The 16858-nt window shown below is 32.7% G+C and overlaps 2 protein-coding genes across 2 annotated transcripts; both read left to right on the forward strand.

The window, feature by feature from the left end:
• The first annotated feature begins 7315 nt into the window (after positions 1-7315).
• LOC127866841 (uncharacterized) lies at positions 7316-8923 on the forward strand. Its single transcript, XM_052407677.1, has 2 exons — positions 7316-7819; positions 8348-8923. Exons 1-2 carry the CDS (start codon positions 7522-7524, stop codon positions 8392-8394), a joined length of 345 nt encoding a protein of 114 aa, XP_052263637.1. The 5' UTR covers positions 7316-7521; the 3' UTR covers positions 8395-8923.
• Positions 8924-12863: 3940 nt separating this feature from the next.
• LOC127866685 (uncharacterized) lies at positions 12864-15192 on the forward strand. Its single transcript, XM_052407429.1, has 3 exons — positions 12864-13019; positions 13791-13907; positions 14536-15192. The coding sequence occupies exon 3, from the start codon at positions 14542-14544 to the stop codon at positions 14968-14970; it is 429 nt and encodes a 142-aa protein (XP_052263389.1). The 5' UTR covers positions 12864-13019; positions 13791-13907; positions 14536-14541; the 3' UTR covers positions 14971-15192.
• The last annotated feature ends 1666 nt before the right edge of the window (positions 15193-16858 follow it).

Genomic DNA, 16858 nt, shown 5'->3' on the forward strand with positions numbered 1-16858 from the left:
ATGACAATATCATGAAGAGATTTCTTCAAGCAAAAAAAGGAATCCAAAACAAATATTAATAAAACTGTCTGGAGGAAAAGCAACATTTTCAAATACTCGCAAGCCATTACAAAAGGCTAGCAATAAAATTCCTATTGAAATAAAATTTTGATGATCCATATAGCCAATGTCGTATACTAATGTACGTGTTCAGTGCCTTTACATAAGATATGTATCGCTACATGCACTAGAACATGACATTGTCACCTATATTCAATCTAGTAGCTTTTGCCTTATTATCATAGTATTTCTTTTGTTTAGTTTGGGCATTTTCAATAAATCTACTGGCAACCTCTCTTGCTTTACTCATCCTTTCTTTCAAGTCACATACATACTCTTGATTTAATTTGTTGTTATTTGTTTCTGGTTCTTCAAACATGGCATCTATTGGTAGTTTTGGTGTACGCCCGAACATTATTTCAAATGGGCTAACTTTTGTTGTTTCATGCCTTGTGCAGTTATAGGCAAAGACTAATGGTGCGATGTAATTTTTACAGTCAGACTTTTTATCAGTCTATAAAGTGCCCAGTATGTTCAGTCATGTACTATTCATTCGCTCTGTACACCCGTTTCCCATTGGATGATATGGTGTTGTTCTGCTTTTCTTAATTCCCATTAAGTCACACAATTCTTTGATTAATTTCGACTCGAAATTTGCTCCCTGATCTGAATGAAGCTTTTCTGGGATTCCGTAGTGTACAATAAAATAATTGAATAAAGCATCTGCTGTTGTTTTGGCAGTCTGATTGCGAGTTGGTATAGCAACAGCAAATTTGGTGAAGTGGTCAGTGATCACTAAGATATAACCACATCCTTTAGATGGTTCAAGAGCCAAGTAATCCATGGATACTAATTCAAGTGGGAAAGAGGATTGAATGTTCACCAATTCAGCTCTGTTGTTGGTAGATGTTTTTCTTTTCAGGCATCTATCACAGTTAGTCACCCAATTTTCAACATCCCTAGACATGTTAGGCCAAAAATACCTACTTTTGATCAAAGAAAGTGTTCGGTCCCTTCCAGGATGACCAATCTCATTGTGTAAACCCTTCAGTATTTCATCCCTATATACTTTTGGTAAAACTAACTGTCTAATCTTTTCAGAATTTTCAGGCACCATTTCTATGTATAAAATTCCTCTTAAGATCTTGAAATTCTGGAAATGTTTTCTCATCATAAAGTCTTCTTTACTTATCATCTGGTTCTCGTCTGGTAAATAGTTATCATTAACCATGCGTCGCCATCTCTCTATCAAAGGATCATTTCTCTGGTGAGATCTTATTTCTCTCAACTCAATCTGAGCCATCACACTACCAGGTGTTTCAGTCACTTTAACTATGTTAATGTTGTTACAGTGTAATGTTTCAATAGCAGGTATCTGTTCTGTACAATTGATGCAACAAATTGCTTTAATTGTAGAATCTTTTATTTCAACCTTACACATTCATGTGGGTACCTGCTCATGGCATCTGCATCACCATTTTAAAGACCAGCTCGGTAAGTGATGTCAAAATTAAATTCCTTTAAGGCAGAAACCCAGCGTTGACCAGTAGCATCTAGCTTTGCAGTTGTCAGTATGTATATCAACGGGTTGTTATCAGTGAATACCTTGAAATATTGTAGAGACAAGTAATCTTTAAATTTTTCAGTAACTGCCTATTTCAATGCCAAGAATTCTAATTTGAAAGCAGAATACTTTTTTCAGACTTGGATAAAGATCTGCTGGCATAAGCAATCACTCTTTTGTCCTGGTACAATACAGCACCTATACCAGTGCCACTGGCATCAGTGTGAAGTTCAAAAGGTTTGGTGAAGTTGGGATATGCAAAGATAGGCGGAGATGTTAAAATATTTTTCAATTTATCAAAAATGTTTTGTTCTTCTAATGTCCACTTAAATTCCTTTTTTGTTTTCTTGGATCCTTTCTTACATGCAGTTGGAGGAAGGAGATCAGTTAATGGTTTGGTAATAGAAGAATTTTTTTAAATAAATCTCCTATAATAACCTGCAAAAGCAATGAAGGATCTTAAGTCATCAGAATTTGTTGGTGTTGGCCAATTCTTATTTTTTCAATCTTGCTTGGATCAGTCTCAATTCCTTCACTCGACACAACATGACCCAGAAAGCTAATTTTTTTCTGAATAAAGAAACATTTTTCTGGAGCTAATTTGAGTCCACATTCTGCAAGTCGCTTTAAAACCATATCAAGCCTTTCCAAATGTTGTTCGTAGGAGTCGGAAAAAATAATGAGATCATCTAAGTATATGACGTATATTTTCATATTTAATTCTCCTAAACATTCTTGCATGAGACGTTGATAGGTTGCGGGACTATTTGATAACCCAAACGGCATTTTGTTGTATTGAAAGAAACCTAAAGCTACAACTGTAAAGGCTGTTCTTTCTTTGTGTGTTTCTTCTATTGCCACTTGATGGTACCCTGCTTTCATATATATTGTTGAAAAATATTTAGCTCCATTTAAAACATCAAAAACTTCTTCTATCCTGGGTAAAGCAAATGAATCTTTCACTGATTTATTGTTAAGTTCCCTATAATCCACACACATTCTTAAATGTCCATTCTTTTTTCTAATTAAAACAATGTTGCTACACCAAGGGGATTTAGATTTCTTTATAATTCCTGTGTCTAATAATTGTTGCAAATGTTGGCGTACTTCATCTATCATATGAGGAGGTATCCTTCTGTGTTTTTGTTTAAATGGCACTTCATCAATCACATCAATCCTATGTTTAATTTGATCACAATGTCCTATGTCATGATCCCCTTTTGAAAATATATTTTTATGCTTTTCAAGCAATTGATCTATCTGACTCTTCTGATCTGAGTTTAAAATGTTATTTGCATCAATGGAGATCTGTTGTAACACATCATTCGCATCAATTTGGTTACTAGTGGGGATATTTTGTTCAATTGTTGCTGGCTGCAACTCACATATCACAGTCTTTGGTGATATTACTACACTATTGGTAGTTAAATTTGAAATGTTGACAACAGCTAGTTGACCCTTTGAAAAGGAGTAATTAACTAAGCCTGGTGTTATGTCAACAAATTTAGGCCAGCCAGTCAATGGTGACTCTGTGGTCACAGCCGGGGTAGGTTGCATGTTCAATTCTCTGTCTGAGAAACAATAAATATCCTTGGACTCATTTGGTCCTAAAATAATTTTGTTCTGATTTGCAGATTTTACAATAGCAATCCTATGATTATTTCTCTGCAATTCTTTTTCTCGGATATTCATGATCCTAAATGCTAGGTACCATGGTACATGCATGTTTGCCTTCTGAAAATACTGTGTACCAAACTGGCTTTTACAATTGTCAAGAAAACATGACAAAATATTTGTATTAATAATAATTGGTGTTATTGCTGAATAATCAGTATCTCTACAAATTAGAAATAGACACTTAAGTGGTTCCGCTCTAGGTAACCCGTCTTTGACATGTAGTTCAGCTTTAATAAAGCCAGAATATGGCAAATGATTGCCATCTGCACATTCAATCTTGATAAGTTCATTCAAAGGTTGAATTGGAAGGGATTTCAAATGTGTATCATAGAATTTCTGGGCTATGACACAGAGTCAAAAAAATATATGACCAAGTCAAACAATTGATGAACATGAATAGCTTTAAATATCCAAGTACTATTCAATCATTAGTGTTAGCAACAACAAGAATATTACTAACATTGAAAATAAAGTATTTATTTATCAGCTTAAAAAAAAAATAAACAAAATTATAGTGCCCCTTTAAAAAAATATATAGTGTCCCTTAAAGTAAAAATGATAAATTGATAATGTCCCTTTAAAGTTTATTTCAATTACTAAATACACATGTCCCTTTAATAAACACTATAATGTGTAAATACGGATTTATATCAAGAACCAACTATAATTGTTTAATTAAATAATAATTCCACTCGAAACAATTATTATTTAACTACACTGTTATTTATTAAATTAAAATAAAGTTACAGTACTATTTAGTATTCAAGACAAAATAATAATCATTGACAACACTAAAACTAAATTAGTTTTAGATGAGATAACTTTAAAAGTATTTCATTTCTTTTACTGAAATTTGTTTAAGGGGAAATCAAATGCAATAACTACTAAACATTATTATTAAAACTATTATAACTAATTCTAGTTATCAACTACACTAAATATGAATGATCAACTGAAGTGATTGCAATAATTCCAATTTCTAGAATGTAAAAAAAGTACAGGTCACTGGTTATGGTCAGTTAATGTCATCAACCAATGAAATTCAGGAAACACCACAGAAATTTGGGGAATACCACTCTATAAATAGATGGCCAAGTAACACAACCAATGAAAATAGCCAAATGAAAACCGGTCAGTAACAGCTGGGAACCAACGTTCTATATTGTAACACAGAACACAAACAGAAAGTAAACACAGCCGAGGCAAAATAATTGGGCTGTACTTAAATATTTAGAAGGAATGTATAATCTACATGTAAATTGTAATTTAATAAAATGGCAGCTTGTGTCTAGATGATAACAGATAAGTTTTATTTGAATTATTATTTGGAAAGACTGTTAGATGTTAATAACCCATAACCAAGGAAATTAGTTATAAAGTGACTACTCTCTTACTTTACAATATCATACAGATTTTTATACAAAAACTGCAGCAATTGTAATTTTTTTGGGAAATGTTAATTCAAGCTGTTTATGAGCTGAATAAACAATTGAAGTTACTTAAATTGTTTATAGACTCACTCATTTACCAGATTCTGCAATATCATTCATGGAAACAATTTGTGGCCACTAGTATAGTATCAAGTTTCTTATTCACACATGTCACTGTCACTGATTTATTGTTCGTAACCTCCTCACTCACTCCTCCCGACTTGGCGAAGCAGCGTCCTCAATGAGAATGTTTTTTCACCAGGTCCTGCAGGAATTTGATGTACACAACGTAATGCGAGCCCTGGAATGCCCGCGATGTCAACACTGATGTAGTTGGACAGACTAAACTGTCCGTTCAGCTGGAAACTATGTCACCTGTCTAAGTGATGTGACGATCCTCTATAATGCTTATGGAACGGATGTTGACGTCAGTGGTTGTCAACAATTCTTGTCAACAATATGAACGTGAAAATTCTTTTCTTAAGGCTTATGTAACTGTTCATAAAACTCTGAACGACTTAATGTTAAGAAATAGAAAACACTTGCTGTCATTAATTTGAAAGTTTAAACCCACAAAACCACGTTGGGCGCCATTGTAAATTCTTGGGTATTTGGGTTCTATTTTGTGTAAACTTTAATAGTAAGACAGCGAACTTTAAATATTAAGTTTATTAACGTTCTATAACATATAGAGATGACGAATTCAATGAAGACGTCACGACTTGAAATACAAGATGTTGGAGTAAGACGATGGATTTAAGTCTGAAAATATAACAAGGATTAATATAGTAAACATGTTATACTTGCAATATAAAAGGCTGATACTAGTGGCCCATATATATTAACACTGTAACAATAAGAAATGATATTAACTAATCAATCCTTTCATACTAAGTACATATTATAAATAACATAGACAATTATACATAATACAACACATATAAAACAACAATTACATCATCACATACACAATTACACATTTCTTACCAAATTGTGGATTTGACTTCTCTCATAAACCGCTCTCCCAACTTCTCTCCGAACGTGATGTTAGATGTAATAATTCATCAACTGCCGTCAACTGACAACTCGACTGTCCTCAACCATCAATTGCGCACAAATGAGAATTTGGCGCGTGCAGATAAAAACACACCTCACAGTAAAGGCTATTTAAAAAGGTTACAAAAGGTTACCTTCAACTATTTAAAAACAACGCCAATTGTCCAGCCCTGTCACATTTACAAATGACTGTAGTTTACCATCCCTTTAAATTATTTTAGAGGATGTAACCTTGTAGTTTACAATTTGAGTCATTGTTTTTCTCATGGCCTTTGATTGAAGTCGCACATTTTAAAGTCTTTAAATTGGCGCACAGTTAATTTCTGCAATCTGCGATTGCATTCTGCAGTTCAATTTTTTAACGCCAGGGCTCAACACTAACAGTGGTCCGTTGACCCGGGGTCAGTAAAAAATAGGTAGGACCAGTGAAACTAGAAATTTGGTTGATCCGTCGGACCAGTTAAAAATCCTGGCCGGCTTATTGTGAAATACTGGTGGAAAGCCGTTTTCATTTATAAAACAACTTTATTTGTTCATAATGAACCGATAATTTCATCATAATTTTATGGGCCGACTCGAGATCGGGATGAAAAATAGCAACATATTGGAAATTCCAATCTTTCTAGATGCCCGGATGACAAAAACCTGTTGTCGGATAAAAAAATCGATTTGCATTCCGCAAATGTCTCTGGACTTCGCCGTGATCGATACACAAATTAACATAAAATTCGAAGCGTTTGGATTAAGAAATAAACAAAATGGTATTTATTATTTTGAAAAAGCAGAAATAATCAGCATTTTATCGATCTTAGTACCATCAGAATATACTTTGTTTACCGTGCGAATTTACACTGGAGAGCGCCGAATAATGTTTTGATATTGTCGGAGAATAAATGTGTGTATTTTCAAGATAACAAGTTTTCACGATGTGGAATTTCATTCCGGGGGTGGTTGAACCTGTTACCTCCGCCTAAAAACCCTAAAACTAATGAAGAGAAGCTTGAAGTACAGCAAATATGAAAAGGACGAGAGATAGTTTAGTAGATAGTATAGTTTTCTTTTTATAAATGCACAATACATTGTGGATAGTCCGGAAAGTTAATTGAAATTTAGGTAAAATAACATAGATATTGTCGGACCACTTAAAATCTTGGAGGACCAGTAATTTCTGAAAGCTGGTGGTCCTTTGGGTCAGTAGGTAAAAAAGTTAGTGTCAAGCCCTGATTGCTGTGTGTTCAACGCTTACAAAAACAAGTATGAACTATTTTTCGGAAACCCATGCGCTCGAGTTAGCAAATCGACCAATCATAAAAAAGTTTAAAGTTAACTTTGCTCAGTGATCTATTTTTAGAAAGGTATAGTGACAACTTGTAAACAGAATAAACTTGCGTCATAAATTAAACATTTTAATTCAAGATTAAAATTTGCCAATTGGCATTTTATTTACAGTTGGCTTTCGGTCAACTACTTACATTTAAATGGTTGTTCAATGAAAGATTTGGTTGCCCGACCATTGGTTTTTATTATCATACAGTTTTCGCTTAAAGAAGGGTTTATGTCTGGGAGGAGTTTTGTCCGGATACGCAGTAAGTTGTAAGGATGGGCAATTGAAATTGTGATTTAATATAATTATATTCCTAACAGGTTGTGCACAGTATTCATTCTTGTAACTTCACATTATCACAAATAATTTATGGGGGAAACAGTTACAATTAAATTTTGTTTTTATTTCAGTGTTTGTGTGCGGTTGTATTCATGCAGCCAGAGCTAATCCATGTAAACTGGAGTAGCGATGAAGAACTGGTACAAGTAAGGTGGTCAGACTACGATTCTGGGGACCCAGTGAATTGTTCTATGACCACATTACAAGACATTACAGGATCTGCTGACTGTGCTGTGACAGATAGCGAACAAGTACAGCGTGATGAGGAATATTTAGACATTTGGGATAGCGATGGAAGCTTAATGTTTTTGTCTTCTACAAATTCTGAACATGACATCGAACAGGTTTTAGCTAAGCCGAAAAAGAAAACAGAAAACAAGTACATTCAAAGTAAGTACAGTACAACTTTGAGGGAAATTTTGCCAGGCTTTTTTTGAAATTTTAGCATGTGCTTTTGTTTAATAGTGTATTTTGTCATTTTTTCCCGTCTGGGGCTGTTTCTCATTTACTATTGCATAAGTTATAAGGGGAAATTGTATGCTCGCTTTGCGTTGTTTTTTTCTCATTGTCAGTGTAGAATTCGACATCTAAGGCTTCCGAAATAGTAATGAGTCAGAAATTAGCATTGCTTAAGTAGTTGTTTTAACTTAATAAATTGCCAGGGGATTTTCGAGATTTTTGTTTCCCTAGTCCCTTAAAATTAAATAATTAATACTATCCCAATCAAATAACTAATAAGAATATGTTTCAGATTTATACAAAAATGTGCCATAAACCCACACATAACAACGTTATTGCTAAAACTAATTTAAGGAACGTAAAAAAAATTCTTAGTCTTTCTGTTTACATTCTAAAACACCAGTCTTAATGCTAGAAAATAACCATTTGTTATGCCTTGGTTTTAACATTTGTTTTCAGGTGAGGTCAGAAGGAAGAATGAAATTAAAAGCATTGAAGTTTCTTAGTATTAAGACAGCACTTAACACACCCTGCTATTGTGGAAAACGGTGTATTATGCAGTTGAATAATAATTCTGTCCGTGATATTCGTGAAAAATTCTGGCATAATCCAAAATTGACAAGGATAACACTGCTGAAAGCATCATATGAAAAATCTGAAAAAGTCGGAAAATACAGGTACTTTTATAAGTCTAAAAAACAAGTAATACAATTATGTACAAAAGCATTTTTGGCTGCATTGAGAGTTAACAAGAATACATTAACTACAGTTGCTGATATGTGCATGAATAACAAGGAAGCTCCAACTGGGAAATCTCCACGTAACTGGGACAAGAGCACTCTACTTTTGATTGCTTGGCTGGAGGATTACTTCAGATTTCATGGCGAAAGAATGCCTCACCGAAACGAGATTGTGATGCCATATGGAACAGTGAAAAGTCATATTTATGAACAATACAAAATTGATGTGGAAAATCCAATGAGCAAAAGCCAGTTCTACAAGAAATGGATTGACAACTTCCAGTTTGTTAAAACGAAAAAGGTAAAATAATGTGTTTTTTGTGGGTTACAAACAATTTTATGCTGATATGACGTTTTTTAACTACAAAGTCATGTAAATGCGTTAGTTGTAATACTTGTAATTTGGCATCGTAAAGTTAGAATCTATAGCTATATGTGTTTTTATAACAGCTGTCACATAATGAATCTTGTTATGAGTATATCCTTTGAATGTCTGCAGCATTTGTTACAAGGTCTAACACCAATATACATGTAACCTTTTTTTGTCAGTTACTAGATATAATAATATACAGTTGAATCAGATTAACTCGAGGTCAACGACAAAGGTCAAATATATGGGGGACATAGTGTTTTACAAACACATCTGGTTAAAATTTAAAAATGAAAAAATATGCTACACAATCAAAAACTTAACTATATTACTTAAATATGTTATAGAATGAGGCACACATGTATAATAGGCCCAAAAAGCATACATAGAAAGGATATTGCTTCAAAAAATTTACTAGAAAAAGTAGAATTTAAGTTTTTCTCTAAAAACATTCTGGAATGCCAGCCCTGGTGAAAACGCCATTTCATTTCCTCTATATCTTGAAAGAGCCTGGCCTTTCTTCATTCTTTCTCAGCTGTTAAACTGTTACAGTGTAAAACGACAATTTTCATGGACTTTTCTAAGACTTAAAACCTTCATTGTGATGTATCAGAAAGGATACTCCAAAAAGGCATTGGTAATTCATTTTCAGGAATTTATTTTTGAAATGGGTTCTAAATAACAACAAAAATGAATCAGATATCTGAAGCTGTGTAACATATGCAGTGATCGATGCATGTTTCAGACCAACAGCTTCAGCAAATCTAAAACTTGTGTGACATTAGAAAGGCTAATGAGCAAAACCACCTCTTTCGAGATGCGTGCAATCTACAAGAAAAAGAAAGAAGAGCATAATATTTGTCAAATGTAATTTATGTATTTTCATTTCTTTTATTTTTCATTTTGTGACCAAATCTTTAATGAATTACTCCCTTACAAACATGGTAAGAAGCATTTCTAAAGTTCAGAATGCAAATCAGACTGTGTATTAAAAGGGAAAGATTACTGAACAATAAAATTTACTGGGTGCTGCTCGATTGAAAATTATAAAAAGGTGCATGGTGAAAATTTTGGACTGACATTGACATTTTCTTACTCGGTGTTTTTATCTTATCTTGGGCCAAAAAAAAGGGCCCAATTCCCAATGCCAAAATGTATACATTTTTTTCCAAATAGAAGTAAAAAATAATTCCCAATCCGTAGTCGTTTAACAGCATTTAAAAAAATTGTATAATACAATTTGATGAAAATTTACCAAAATTCGACTTGTAAATAGATTATGGAAAGTTATAATGTTATTTAGTAAATTTACTCTACCAAGATAGCATCATAAAAGCAAAATCATTTTCCCAAATGTAGTGCAAAATAACGGATAATTTTCCCAATTCAATGGGACTAGGCCCCATTCACAAAATGTAAAAAAAACACACTGTCTTACTAAAGAGGTGCAGGGTGCAATATCTTCCAATTTTGCTCTATATCTTTCCCTAAGGCTAATTTTATATAACCACTGGTAATTAGTAAAAGTTATTCAGTTAATCAAGCTCATTGATTTTTATCTTAAATTGAAAGGACCTTTAAGCCCCATAAATCCTACATTTGTATTGATATCCTAAATTCACCAAACTTATTGAACATAAATATGTAGTTTTATAACTGTTTTTAAACATTCAAAATGAAAAAGGTAGAAAGGTGCTATATCCTGCATATTTTTGTTTCCTGCATACTGCCCATTAATGATGGTAAACAAAGAAATGATATACATCTTTCAAATTTAATATAATTTTACCTATTAAATGTTTGATTTCAAAAGAAACAGATGCACGTAAAACTATTAACTATTTGCAAATCCAAAGCTCTTATTTAATGATATCCAGGTTAGAAAGGAAGTACTATTACAACAAAAAAGACCACGCACAACGCAATCCAAGCCAGCACATGTCCATAATTATCGATGGTATGGATCAAGGTTGGATCCATACACTTTAATTTTGACAGGAGCAGTTTGAAAATCCTAACTAGTCATAAAACTATTTTCCGAAGTTCCAGTGTTCTGCCTTTGACGGGGCCTTGTTACAATGGCAAAACAATTATTTGTCCTGACCCGATTTCTAAAAAAAGGGCACCATAATTAGGATTTCTAAACATTACAATGAATGAATTTTTTGTTGACTGTGTAAACTGTAACAGAACAAAATCTTTCATTTCGTATTATGTCATTATAAAAAATAATTCCCAATATTTTGAAGAAAAAGCCTTTAAATATAGGCTATATAGAGTTTTAAATTTGCATTTCTTTCCCCATGCATATATACAGGTTAACTTTTTCCATATATATATATATATATATATATATATATATATATATATATATATATATATATATATATATTATATATATATATATATATATATATATATATATATATATATATATATATGTCATAGAGGATATTTGTTGGATTCCGTGTAAGATTGCATTATATTTCATGAGTGGTCACCGAAACAATATTTTCACAAGTGAAAATAACGAGTTTTTGTTACAACCCATGAAATATATATTACGATCTTACACTTTTAAATATATAGTATTATGATTTGTCATTAGTAAATCATGTTGTTGTTTTCTTGTTTTTTTTACGCTCTTTCACTGAAAAGCATGAAATACTGTAATTAATTTAATTTCATGTCCAGACTTATTAATTTTTACTACATCCACAGTTGCACACAGGATACAATGGTACCAAAAAGGAATGCTTTACATAATATGTGATTTAATTTTTTATATCACAAACATACAAACAATTGTTTTTTAAAGTTTTATTGCATAAATCTATTCTATATTTTTTACAGCAAAGACCAATTTGCCACATTTTGCTGGGAGAATTCCAAAGGTAGGATAAAGGAGGTTTTGTGCCTTCGGTGGTAATCTATTTTAGCTCACACCTCTGTGTGTCTTACTTTGTGTGTCTTAAGCTTGCAATTTTCTTTACAGAATGTTACCCATAAAAGGGGCATATAAACAGTTTGTATGGTATATTTTTGTCTGAAATAAATGTTTATCCTATTACCAAACGAAAACCAATAGTATAACAAGTGATCGTATGAATATGAGCTGTGAACTATAAATATTTTTAGACTATGGTTTCCAATCTTTATTTTTGGAACAATATATATTACAATGTGATGTCATAGCAAATGATTATGTTTGAAGTAAACAAATACTTCAAGCAAAATTGGGACACCAGCGTTATTGTTTTAGATTAAAGTATTTTTACTCTTTTTGAACGATAAACACCACAAAATAATGGGATAAATAGAATATCATGTGAGTGTTGGAAAGAGATCAAGTTTATCATGCTCGGCTCAAAAATTTTGTAGCGCTCTGAAAGTCTAGCACTACATGTTTCTCATCCTCGCAGGATAAACTTGATCTCTATCCGACAGTTACATAATATTCTATATATACATTAAAAAGCATTTATTTAATGAGTTCCTCAAATACATATCTTGCCATTCAACCATTTATGTAAAATTTATTAATTTATATTTAAAGTTGTCTCTAGTCTCTAGGACACTTGCGGCGCTTAAAAAACATAAAAAATAGTGAAAAGTTCTTACTTAGTATCATATTGTGGTGGTACGCTTAGCAAATTTGTTAAGTTCAGCTCAAGAATTATGAGTTTGATTGAAACTAAAGGCTTTTTATTTGGCAGGTGATAACAATTAATCAAATATGCTTGTTAAGTTTTAGGATACGAAATACACAAACAAGATTCAGTATTTTGTATGTTTTTGATTTCCAAATTTAAATGATGTATTGTGCAAGATTGTGTAACTGTTATGTGAAAAATTACATAATCTGCATGCAGTGGATCTTTTGCATACTCATGTCACTGAAGTGCTAAGTCACGGGCATGGAGGGTTTCATGCCTATGTGGACATTAATGAATATCCTCATGATCCCAACCTGACAATCAACATCATACTTAAAGAGCAACTACGTCAAGCGAAGGCAAATGTGAGTAATGTTTGTGTACATGTTATCTTACATAATTATACTTGGAAGACAAAAAAATGTAAGCAGGCCATTCAAGCACCTACATTTCTGAAAATAACCAAAGCCCTTGACACTAATGAAATACCACATGATTGCTTTTTTTGGTAAAGATAGTGATAGTACAGTCAGTGTTTTAAGGGGTCTCAAGCTCTGGTTTTGTGGGTTTAAATAAGGCCATATTTCCCCAGCAAAAAAGTATATAGTTCCCCCATTTCAGATAGAAAATTCAGCAAAAAAGCAAGACACTTGAATGCCCTAGATCCAGAATTGTCAAGTTTAAGTTCAAAATGTTTCAAACTAAATAGAATTGATAGATAAGTGTTAACTGTTAATATATTGTAGTAAAAAGGACACATTAAGTGATTAAAACAAATATTTTATTGTTTCTTATGTTTTGGTTGAAATTCTCCTATGTAAAATGATGCCTGATTTCGCCCGCCTCAGTGTTCCCCCAAACCAGAGTGAGACCCCTGGTTTTATGAATTTGTATAGAGGATCATAAATTCTTGCTTAGGTTGGTTATTAGGATAGATTACATCAGAATACGAGTCATGCAAAAAGCATTAGTATGATAACACATTTTCGCCAGACTAGCTCTATTTGTGTATGATCATGTGATATAAACACTGACCATCTTACTTTTATTGTTTTCCCAGTGTTGTAGTTTTACTTGTTGTTTACTCTAGAGAACAACATTATTGTGCAATAATTGTGTGGATGTTTTTATTCCAGAACAACTTCCTGCCTCCAAATTTGTTTATCGAAGCAGACAACTGTTGGAGGGAAAATAAGAACCGTTATGTATTTGCATTTCTGGAATTGTTAGTGGCAGAACAGGTTTTCCATGAGGTGAGTGTTGATTTCAAAGATCACAGTGTCAGTTTTACGACAGTCTTTCTTAAGATGAGCATTCAAATAATTTCATTTTCATTAAGTTGATTATTTGAATATTCATGTGCACGACTTACAATTATTCAACCTCTGTAGCATGATTCAGTAGAAATGCTTATTTATCAGGTAATCGATAACGTCGTGGAAACATGTCTATTCAGGGAATCGATAGGCATCGTAAAAGCATGTATCTATCAGGGAAAGGATAGTTACTATAACTAATTAACTTTAAAAGTGCACTATGTGTCTAGACATGTTATTGTTGCCAACTACTGTGTATCATATATATCACTAAAAACATGATAGTTTTGAATCTTGCAATGTTTGTTTTCAAATTTATAGAATTGCATCTTTTTGGCTTTTATTTCAGGTAACATTTGTGTAGCCTTAACATATAAATTATTTATATTTGATTATTAAATGAATAGTTTTTCTTAGTATTATTCCATCTTGTAGTTTATGCATTTTTTTTAAATCAAATTATGATAAAAATTGGGAAAGGCATTTATCTTGTTCAGCCATTGTCGACTTTATTTACTGAAGGTATTTGATTTGTCGGATTTGATAATCATATATTATATTTCAGGTTCATATGTCCTTCCTTATTGTTGGCCACACGCATGAAGACATTGATGCAAAATTGAGTGAGGTTTCCAGGCTGTTAAATACTAAAGATGCTGAATATTTTGATGACTTTTTAAACGTTTTGAAAAATGCAGAGCGTATCACACAATTATTTGATGTAAAGTCATGGATTGAGGATGATTTGAACAAAGTTGACCACATCACCCAACCATTGTACTTTAAATTTGTTTCTGTGGACGTTGGTGTAAAAGTATTTTATAAAGGAATACAATCTCAGCCTTGGTCAGCCCTTAATGGGAACTTCTTGAATAATGCTCCAAGTGGAAAGCCAGAAATATTGAAGCCAAATTTTAGTAAAATTGAAATAGATAAAAATGTTAAACAAATTAAAGCTCTGAAACTAATTTTCAAAAAGCAGGACAGTACACAAAAGTGACTAGAATTTTACGAATCGCTCAATCCCAACATGGACAGTTTAGATTCTGGAGTATTTCCTTTATTACTGCTTCCAAGAAAACCTATAAGGCAGTCCTTTCCACCAGGACAAGGAATGGTTACTGAAGTTCGTGAACTGATTGAAAAGGAAAACCGACAGCCATTGGTGACCTTTTTCTACAATAAGGTCATATAGTGTTAGCTAACCTGAGCTCACCGTGCTCAGGGTGAGTTATTGTGACTGGTATTTGTCCTTGTCGTGCGTCAGATATGTAACAGTGCTTATTTTTGCCTAAATATTGGGAGATATTCAGCCCCATTCTTTACATTTCAGAGTATAAATTCCCCCCCCCCCCAACTGATCTGATAATCATCCATTTTGCATTTCTAGCATATGGTATATACTCTTAGAATATACATGTTGAGTTTGTAAATCTTAATCAACCACTCGGCTAATCTTGATGAAACTTGACAGGAATGTTCCTTGCATAACTCATATTACCATGGAAACGGATAGTTTTCCTTATATGTATATAGTAACATCTAGAGCTTAGAGCTTTAATATTTGGCATGAAACATCATCTGATGAACCTAAACAGTAAACAAGAATGTTAAAATTATGCCTCTTGGGTCGGAATTTTGCCCCATACCGGGGGACAAATGTTTTTTCCTTAAATGTATATAGTGAAAAGTGAAAAAAAACTTCTCTGAAATATTAAAACTAAAGCTTTGATATTTGGCATTAAACATCGTCTGGAATACCTCTACCAATATTGTTCAAGTTATGCCCCTAAGGGTCAAAATTGGCCCAACCCTGAAGCTTTGCATATGTTTTCTTATATGTATATTGTAAAAACTTCTTCCCTGAAACCACAATGCCAAGAGCTTGGATATTTGCGTTCAAACATGGGCTGATGGACCCTTACAATATGTAATTTGTAAAACAGTATGAGATACATGTATAATAATAAAACACAATATTGAGGTGTAATTTGTATAATTGTAGGTACAAAGATGAAAAAGCAGAAAACTGGAGAGGAAGCTTCTGACCTCAGGGTTGCCAAAAAGAAGAGTAAATATATATGATATTTATTATTATCATAAATCTTGAAAATATCATTAAAGTTATCTTTTAAAATTCGTTATAGAGTAGAAATTCATTTGTTATGTATTGAGTTTGAATTTGACAGGATCAGGAAGAACAAACTTCAGTTTAAGTATGTGTTTTATCGTAAAAATGTGACAATTAAATAATTATGAACATTATTTCAGTTAAAAATATGTTTCTTCTTATCCTTCTCAAACCCATCTGTAGAAAATTATTGTGTTATTTTGAGTGTAATCCATGTGAAAATATTCCATTGAAACATTTCAGATGATAACACTTCTGGTGGGAAAGGGTTTGGCAAACATATGATGGTTTTTATAAGAAATAAGTAATAATAGTATTAAAACTGATTAATATTAAAGGGGCCTTTTCACAGATTTTGGTATGTTTTGAAGTTTGTCTTTAAGTGCTTTATATTGATAAATGTAAACACTGGATCTAAAAAGCTCAAGTAAAAAATCAAGAATAAAATTTTAAAAAAAGATAAAAGGTAGCCCCCATCAGGGCTAGAACCAGTAACCCCCAGAGTCCTGGAGTAAATGGGGTATGGGAATCAAGACCGTCCATCTGTCCCAAGGAGCATAAGTTTGTCATTTATAACGCGAATTTCATTAAACTTGGTACAAAAGATCCTCATCATTAGCCTGTGTATGCTAAAATACTAGTTCCCTACCTCCAAGGTCAAGGTCACTATTATAGGTCAAATGTCTATATATGGTACAATGTTTACACCCTGTTTGTGTCCAGAGCATAACTTAGTCATGTATTGAGTGAATTTTAT

This window comes from Dreissena polymorpha, chromosome 1 (assembly GCF_020536995.1).
Source record: "Dreissena polymorpha isolate Duluth1 chromosome 1, UMN_Dpol_1.0, whole genome shotgun sequence".
NCBI classification, from domain to species: Eukaryota; Metazoa; Mollusca; class Bivalvia; order Myida; family Dreissenidae; genus Dreissena; species Dreissena polymorpha.